This window comes from Limanda limanda, chromosome 12 (assembly GCF_963576545.1).
Source record: "Limanda limanda chromosome 12, fLimLim1.1, whole genome shotgun sequence".
NCBI classification, from domain to species: Eukaryota; Metazoa; Chordata; class Actinopteri; order Pleuronectiformes; family Pleuronectidae; genus Limanda; species Limanda limanda.
Genome location: NC_083647.1, coordinates 10,147,805 through 10,156,414, shown reverse-complemented (window position 1 = coordinate 10,156,414; position 8,610 = coordinate 10,147,805). Strand labels below are relative to the sequence as shown.

Below are 8,610 nucleotides of genomic sequence, written 5' to 3'. Positions count from 1 at the left end.
GGAGTCACATGAGACCATTTACTTCTAGTTTGTTTAGAATTAACTTTTGTTGGGAAATGAAAAAGGATTTCAGCAACAGATTTATCCTGCTCCTCTCAACCACCGACTGGCTGGTTTCTACTGCTCCCTGATGGTCACAGTTAAGACCTACACTATATACATGTTGAGGCTGGTGACAGAGATCTAATCTATCCTGGTTCAAATCACATCAGTTAGAAAACAGACTAAAGTTTCAAACTAAAGTCAAACTCTGCGTATAGAATAAAAAACATGTCTTGATATGTAAACTCCATATAAAGCAACATTTACCAAACATCTACAGCAGGATTCAGGTTTTAAAAAGTGCCTTATGTGCAGCCTAATATTTGTACTATCAATGAGTAACGATTTCCATCATGTAACAGATATAAGAATTGATAGGACAAATAATTTCCCAAAGTACCAGCAGAGAGTTGATAAAATAGCATCTTGCACAAATATAATAATAATATGAAAGTTTTTTTTCACAGTCCTGTTTCACTGTGACTTCCTAGTCACTGCAGCAGTAAACAGCTCATTTCCGCTCCCTGTGAAGACGTCAACTATAACAGATGGGTCCTAGATAGAGCTGCAGGCAAATGACCAAGACTTCAAACAAATTCTTTATGATTCATCAAGTCACAGGAATTTTATTTATTTTCATTAATAACATTAGGGAGCCGAATGTGTTTTATCCAAACAGAAAAAGAAAAAGACACAGACATCTGAAGTGAGCCTGACTCATCAAATCTCAGATGAATGCTGACATACCAAACACACTGAGAGTCACTGTGACTCTGTGGAGCAGCGTGTCCCTTAACCCGACCTCCGGATGAATGTAAACTACTATCCTCCTGTTAAAGAAAGCAAATATAGAGAGACCTCATGATGTTGGTGATAGTGTTCACTGAATCTGAAGTCCCACAAATACACATGTGTATAAAGTGACATGAAGTTGGAAAAGTTTCTGCCTCTTCAGCTCAAACTGTCTTCCACTAGTGACCAATAAACAAACTGTGTATAAAAAGGTAAATTAACCTGTTAGCTTGATAAAAAGATTGTTCCATGTTTGATTCTAACAAAATAGTGACATCTGCTGGCTAATTATCTTTACTGCACTTGCACCAAATAATAGAACGGACATCGTCAAAGCAGAGAACTTCCTCCTATCATGTTTAATATTATTCAGTGTGGTTTATCTTGCAAAAATTTGGAACGCATGCACAATCAGAAAAATATAATGAATCTTCACCTCTTGGGAGATTTTAATTCATTATTTATGTCTTATTTAGTTATAACATGTTTAATGATGAAAGCAGCAGTAGTGAGGTGGTGGCTGTGAGGTGCAACCGAAAAAACAATCACAAATGAAACCAGAACATTGACCAAGTTGTTAAATTGGACCCTATAAACCTTATAAAAACCGATAACTTGTGAGTTTAAACAGTTAACGAATCATTTACTAACCAACAGCGCATCAGAATGACAGAAGATGGAGTGAAAACAAGAGGAAAACTAACAGATGTGACACTTTTAAAGTGCATTAAGTATAATTTGGTCAACATCGGAGAACGCAGGATATTTTTACTCACCTAAATGTAAAAACCAAAATATAATGTTGTGCTCTGATCAGCAAGAGGTGCTTCTAAAAGGAGAATACTGGATATGTAGTTGTAAAGAATCATGTTTCGATCATTAATAAGAATTAGATTGTATCAGAGTATTTCTTATAATTAAATACAGAATATTACGGGCACATTCTCTTATACGTCCAGTCACAGAGGGGGTAGATTGGTTGGTATTAATTATAAATGTTCTCTGACTCTGCAAGAGTAAAGTAGGTCTTGTTAAACAGCAATGCTTATCATAGTTACCAGCATGCAAGCAATGTTCATCCCATCCTCTAGTCAAGGTCACATCAGAGGTTTGTCAATAAAATAGAACGGTACATTCATCAGCAGGACATATAATGGTAAATAGAACAGACAATCACTTTAAAAATACATACATCCTTCAATAATTAAGCCATTTGCAAAGCGATGCTAAAATAGACACTTTATAGATTTATAGATAAATAAAAGAATAAAAAAAGAAGTAAAGGACGGGCAATGACGATCGCAGGCGCCAACTTAAAGCTTAATGCACAAAGACACAGACTCTAGCGTCTTCATTTTAAAATAACCCTAAACACAGCTTTTGATGAGACCGAAGACGCTTCTGTCCTTCAACAAAGACGCGACAGACAATCACAGAGAACAGTGTATTCACACTAAAAAAGAAGTTCAACAAGCAGTCCTGAACGGACCCCACAGGGCCCCACGTGCATGCACAGAGAACAGAAGAATCGTTTAGTTTGGGATATCTCCACTGCTGTTGCGGGTGTCATATTTATGGTGGATGATGAGCAGAACCACACCCAGGAAGAAGCAGATGGAGCCCACTGTGATGTAGGCGATACCCAGGAAGGGGTTCTTCCCCCCCATCCAGGAGATGGTGCTCAGGATCATTCGCTTGCGACCGTCAAAGCTGGTCACAGGGTAATCTGATTACAAATGGTTAAAGAAAAACAACTGCAGCTTTTGGAAAGAGAGAAAATTACAATAAAGGATTTAGAAGTAATCTACAGCAAAAGCAGTAACACATAAGTAGACCTTGTTCAGCAATTAATTCCTAAGTACCTCTTAACAAATAAACTGCTTTCAGCTGAACTGGGCTGTTTTACAGCAGTAGAGTCAGAACACAATTATCCAAAAATTGCACTTGTCCTATCAGTAAACAGGTAACTCCTGTTTATCTATAAATCTATAGGAAACTCCTGTTCACTGGAAGCTCCTGTTTACTTGACCAATACTATAAATACTTTACAAATATCCCGTTACAACAAATTTGCTCTAACTGATTCAAATACCCCACCGCCACACGCATTGCAGTCCTCTGCTGCTTAAGCTGGTTGAGCACGAAGATTTGTTGTGGTTGAAGAGTAAGCAGCATGGTACCAAGTCGATAAACAGTCTGACATTTATCTGTTACTTTGATGTAACGACCTGGAGCACAAAACACTTCCACAAGCCGTTTCTCAGACACTCTGGTGTCAGCGTTGCTTGGTAGCATCCTCCATTTTCATAGCAAAACAACATAACATTACTTACTTAAGGCCTATGTTCAGTCTGAAAGTCTTAAAGGAATATCAAAGTCACAGAATTACTTATACTTGCCTATTATTGAAGATAAGGTGAAGTAGCCTCGTTGAGAGAATTCTCGAAATGCTACGATATCTCTCCAACTACAGGCAGAGACACTAGGTCTCTATAATAGGCTAGGTGTCTATTCTGACCAGTCCACGTTCATATCGTTTGTTGTTTTTTGACAGCAAACTAATATGTGTAGAACCACAACACAAACAAACATTACAAACTATGCATGACGGCTAAGTTTGCCTATCTGTATGAAAATTCCCATAAACTTTACTAATGTTCAAAGTAACAAACTGTTTTCCACCGTAAGCCATTACGTAAGATGAAATTGCTCATGTATGTAAAACATGAACCTAACATAACTCTTTGTCTGGGCAGCACAATTTCAGTTCAGTTCTATAGAGCTGGACTTGTTTTGGCTTTAACCTGTTTCAAAGATGTACAGCACACCTCATCAATCACATGTTCCTGTGTGATGGCCCGCCTCAAGTTGTTTGTTTTTTTTGGGGGGGGGGGGGGTCCTCGTCCACGGCGCCTCACGGCGTCGCTGGTGCGGGGGCTTCCTTTTTCTCGGACCGCGGGGCGGTGTCCGTCGCAGGTGCGGGTCGGGTCCTAATCGCGTCACCTCAGCTACGGCGCCCGCGGGGGGGGCCGCTAGACTGAGTCCAGAACATGTGGACATGCTGACATTCTTACATTACAACACGCCTGTCTAACTAACGTTTGAGTTTGATTTTGAGCTGGACACCATTGTTTCTTATACTTTAAACTTGTTGCACTTTGTTTAATATGCAGACCTAACTTTTTTATTTTGATAAGGGGTTAAATAGATACTTTGATATCTTTTTGAGTTGCACTGCTGACTTTACTTATAAGCCCTCTTTTTTATTTATTTTTATCACGTTGGAGTTGCTAGTTTAAACCTACAGTTTTGCACTTTAATATTTGAGCCTTTTTTTACATTTTGTTTTGTGCTACATTATACGATGACATACAGTTTGTTGTTGTCAAAATAAAATTAACTGAAATGAAATGGTCAATTTGATTTTTTTGGAGGAAAATTAGTCGTTTAGATTAATCGACTAATCGATAAAATAGTCGTCCGATTAATCGATAAAAAAATAGTCGTTAGTGGCAGCCCTAGTTTCAGGCCATAAGTCAAAAGGATACTGTAAGCAATGTTCAAGATGTAGTTGCCACTGGGTAGAGTGGGGGTGGAGCCGGACTTCTTCTGGATGATGCGGTACAGCTTGCGGAAGGTGGGCAACGCAGCCGTGCGCATCCACACAATGAAGTCCTCGTTGATGAAGCCGTTGTTTTCAGGATCTGATGGGTCCAACTCATACACTGGCTTCCTCCAGTTCACTGGCTTACTTGTCCCTGAGAAAGAACAAGACAATACCAAGTTAGGCAATGCAAGGGGTTTTAAAAAACACTTTGTATATTTTACTGATCAACAGCGCCCTCTGCAGCCACTTGTGGGGATTAATTCTGCTAAGTGGTTTTAATGTAGAGAAGAAAACAAAGCCAATCAATCTATTGACAGGGTACTCCCACTCACTGCAGTGAATCCCTAATATGAGCGGTGGATATTACCCATGATCCCTGGCTTCCTGAACCTAAAGAGGTGCTAATGTAACAAATAAAACAAACTGTGTTTTTAATTCTTGATATTGTAAAGTTTCCTCGCTGAATATTGGAGATAAAGTCTGTTAATGACTGAAGTATTTTAACCGATCTACAGTTTAGCATTATTCCTGAACTTGCTGGGCCAGATTCTGGCAATTTAAACGGTGACTATGACTCAGCTACACACTCATAGGAGATCGTACCCACTCAGTTACAGTGACAGAGAGCAGCAACAGGTGTTCAGGGTGAGGAGTGGGAATAAAAAAACTGCGTCATTGTCCCTATGTGTACCAGCAAACTCATTTAGAACCTGCAATTTTCTGGTACAAAAAAAAGTTGCATACTGTTGCTTTAAGTGTTTTGAAAAGTTTGTGCACAGTTTGCTGAAACCACCTTGGAATGCTACAGTGAGGTTGTTGTCTCCATCGGGATTCCTGAACTTCACATGCTTGTCTGTCCACCAAGCGATTCCTTTCTTCACCAGAGGAATTAGATTTCTTGTGCCATTGACTTCAATATGATACAGCTCCAGAGTGTCTGAAACAAAGAAGCATTACATTCAATACCAGCGCACAGCAAGAGCAGACAATGAGTTTGGAGATGAAACGGTGAGATAAGACTTGACCGAACAAAGGAGCAGGAAAAGTGTTTGTTCACCATATCTCACTTACCGTTGAAAAGGCTGTTGGCGATGGCCCCACACGGGGCGATGGGCTGTGCACCACTCATACGGTACGGCTCACATTCTTTGCTGGGGCTCTATACACAACAGAGAAGGCTGCACTGAAGCAAGAGGTTTCCAATCTTAAATCTATGCATGATGTGAACACACAATGTGTCCTACCTTCAGAGCATTGGGGTCACCATACAACTGGCTGTCATCCCTGGACTTCACGTAGCGTCTGTGGTTCTGATAGAAGTTGGATAAGCCGTAGTACATATAGACATTGCTCTGCAGGGGAGAAGAGGGATAATGTAACCAATATTGGTCCAGTTTCATCTTTGATGCACCCATAAATGCAAATGTAATTATTCATAAGGAACCTTGCATCTTTTGAGAGTAATTGTCTTATCTGAAATCTGTTGAGACTGAAATACAACTGGGTTTGAGCTCTAATAACAAATCAATAAAAGCCTTTTAAAGAGTTACTGGACTGCACACTTTCAGACGAGAATAATCCATGACACTGAAGCCTCCAAACAAACCCTGAGTTTGCCTTTCTCTGGACCCTAAATAGATCTTAATGGACGTTAAGTGCCAGGATGGAAGCTTTTTTCCCTTTCATTACGCAATCCACATTGTCAATATCAGATTGGAAGTCATGCATTATTCATGGTGCCTGCAAACTGGAAGCTTGTGTCCCACTCACCTCAAAGGGCTGATTCAGGGTGAAGTTCAGAGAGCAGAGACATGGTGTTGTGTTGTTCCAGCTGACGTTAGTGGCACAGCTGTAGCAAGGACTGTCGCTGTTCACACCGGTGTAATCAATCTGAAAAAAGAGGGGTGGATTTATTAACTACACTAAGCTCCAATAAATGCATGTGGTTTCATACTGCCCCATATTGAGACACACTTACAGACAGTTAATCTACAGTAGTACAAGTACGTGAAACTATGATTCTGCTATATGAACTTCTATGCAGCATTGTATTTTACTATAAAGAATGTAATTGAAGTAGTGATTCAACTTGAACTTGACACTGTTATTTGACGCTGTTGAACTGTACTGTATTGTACTTGTGTTTGTCCAATATTTTCCCATTTCTTGGCGACCGCATTGATACAAGGGTATTACTTACACTTGAATAGAAATCTGTTTTTGTCCACACATTTGTCTTTATCTACAAAGCTGTGATAACACTGGTTAACATAGCACATGGCAAACACAGTTCATTCATTTTGGCACAAACCCCAAAAAAGAAATACAAATAGGTGCAGTAAATAGAATCAAATGAGTCTGTGGTGGTAAACATTTTAGTCAAAGTGGCTTAAGTATTAACAGCTCATTCACAATTATTATTTGAGTAAAATGACTGAAAATGGAACAAAATATCGCTTGAAAATATTTCTCTTCCCTGTATCGTCTTCCAGAGGGACGATTTCCTCCTGGTGTCTGTCGTGTACAGATTCACCAGTTGTGTCGAGGGGATTCTTATTTCTTAGAATCCTATGTTAACCATGTCAGAGTTTACTTTTACTTCCTTACCAGCGTGTGATTTTGTAAATTATTATACTTTTGACTAAGTTGATGCAAACCATCTTCAGGACTTATTTCATTTCCTGAAAAGAAAAGTCTTTGCATTGTTGTTTCTAACATTTTGCAAACCCTCACAAATAAGAACTTGGTGCTACACACAAAGAAGTAAATCTAACAATCCAGCCACTGTGAAAAGGACGTGCAATTCTTCATTCTTTGTGGCTCAGTTTGTCTTTAGGTCTATTATTGTGTCTATTGTGTATTTTTTTGGTTGTACCTTTTTATGTTTGCACATGGAGCCGGAAGAAACGCATTTTCAACCACACAACACAACATCCTGTTGTATGGTCTGAATGACAATACAATATCTATATCACTATATCAATATCTGTTCTACATATGCGTTTAAAAGGGTGAAAAACATCCTGATAATCATCTGAATATTAAAACCAGAGTCTCAAATGTCCATAAAGTTGCCTGAACACGAGCTGAGCGCTTGTCTTTGTCCATACAGTACTTTTGAATTCTTGTTATTAGTTTGAGCTAGCTAGTTGCTAGCTAGTTGCTAGCTAGCTTGGGTCCGTTGATAAACAGTCCGCTGCGAAGAGAAACAAGACAAGATTTCTCTGGTTCTTTATGTTCTCGTGTTATTTCAACAGGTTTACGTGCTTTGTGGAGGAGCTTCCGTTTGCTAACAGTGACTTATGGGCTGAGAGGAAACCAGCCTTTAGCCGGTTCCCACAGGTGACAGCTGGTTAAATGCCCGACAGACATGACAGTTACTGCACCTCGAACTCCTTGATGTTGTTGGATGTGACGAACAGGCCGATGCCGGTGGGGATGAAGATGAGGCCGATAACGAAGAAGGCCGGAAGCACGGTGCCCGCCGTCAGGATGGGCTGCCAGGCCGGAAGCCTCTGCTGCTTGAACGCCGTGTTGTCCGGCTTCTTGCTCTTCGCCTCCGCCGCTCCGCCGTGGCCGGCGGCGCCGGGGACGTGCCCGTCCTCCTCCTTGGCGTTGTAGCTGGACGCCATCATGCCTGCGATCCACTCGGAGCCCGGTGATCCTCTCTAGCCGACGCTCGACGGCTCCTCGGTGAAACCAGAGACGACACGATGAGGTAGATGGTGGAACTGTCTGAGGAGCGAAACCCCCCCGCGTCTGGCTCAAATCCCCACTTGTTGTAATGTTGGTCTCTCCGGTTAATCTCATGCCCAGAGGAAGAAGCCGGAAGCGCCCTAGCCTATCGGATGTTGCCACGTGGCAGTGACGTCATATGATCACAGGAAATACAGACGCCCTTTCTGTACGCCTGTATATTAATACCTGTATATTAATATTAGTGTAAAAAGGTTATTACACAATTTAAAATGTTATTACACATTTAGTTTTAAACTTAGTGATCCTGTACAATACAATTAATTTCACATTTTATGAATTTAGAATGGCAGACACTATGCTAAATTTTAAGGATTTCTATGTGACTTTAAAGAATATATAAAGTAACTACTAAAGACTCCGAAAAGGAAGTCAGAAAAATGTCAAAATTTACAATGAAAGGTTCAATGAAC

The 8,610-nt window shown here is 40.3% G+C and overlaps 1 protein-coding gene across 1 annotated transcript; it reads right to left on the bottom strand.

Annotated features, from left to right (window-relative positions):
* Positions 1–657: 657 nt before the first annotated feature.
* On the bottom strand, positions 658–8,285 carry LOC133015467 (cell cycle control protein 50A-like). The gene is made up of 7 exons (XM_061082672.1): positions 7,828–8,285; positions 6,212–6,331; positions 5,686–5,793; positions 5,513–5,600; positions 5,235–5,378; positions 4,383–4,592; positions 658–2,560 (listed from the first exon to the last, which is right to left on the bottom strand). Exons 1-7 carry the CDS (start codon positions 8,074–8,076, stop codon positions 2,367–2,369), a joined length of 1,113 nt encoding a protein of 370 aa, XP_060938655.1. The 5' UTR covers positions 8,077–8,285; the 3' UTR covers positions 658–2,366.
* Between the last annotated feature and the right edge of the window lie 325 nt (positions 8,286–8,610).

Bases quoted from the DNA above. Each gene is read 5' to 3' on its own strand.
- LOC133015467 (XM_061082672.1), bottom strand. From the start codon at position 8,076: ATGATGGCGTCCAGCTACAACGCCAAGGAGGAGGACGGGCACGTCCCC. The intron at 5,601-5,685 runs GTAGGACACATT...TGTTGTGTATAG, and splicing joins GTGACCCCAATGCTCTGAAG to AGCCCCAGCAAAGAATGTGA. The intron at 2,561-4,382 runs GTATCCTTTTGA...ATTTGTAATCAG, and splicing joins CATCTTGAACATTGCTTACA to ATTACCCTGTGACCAGCTTT.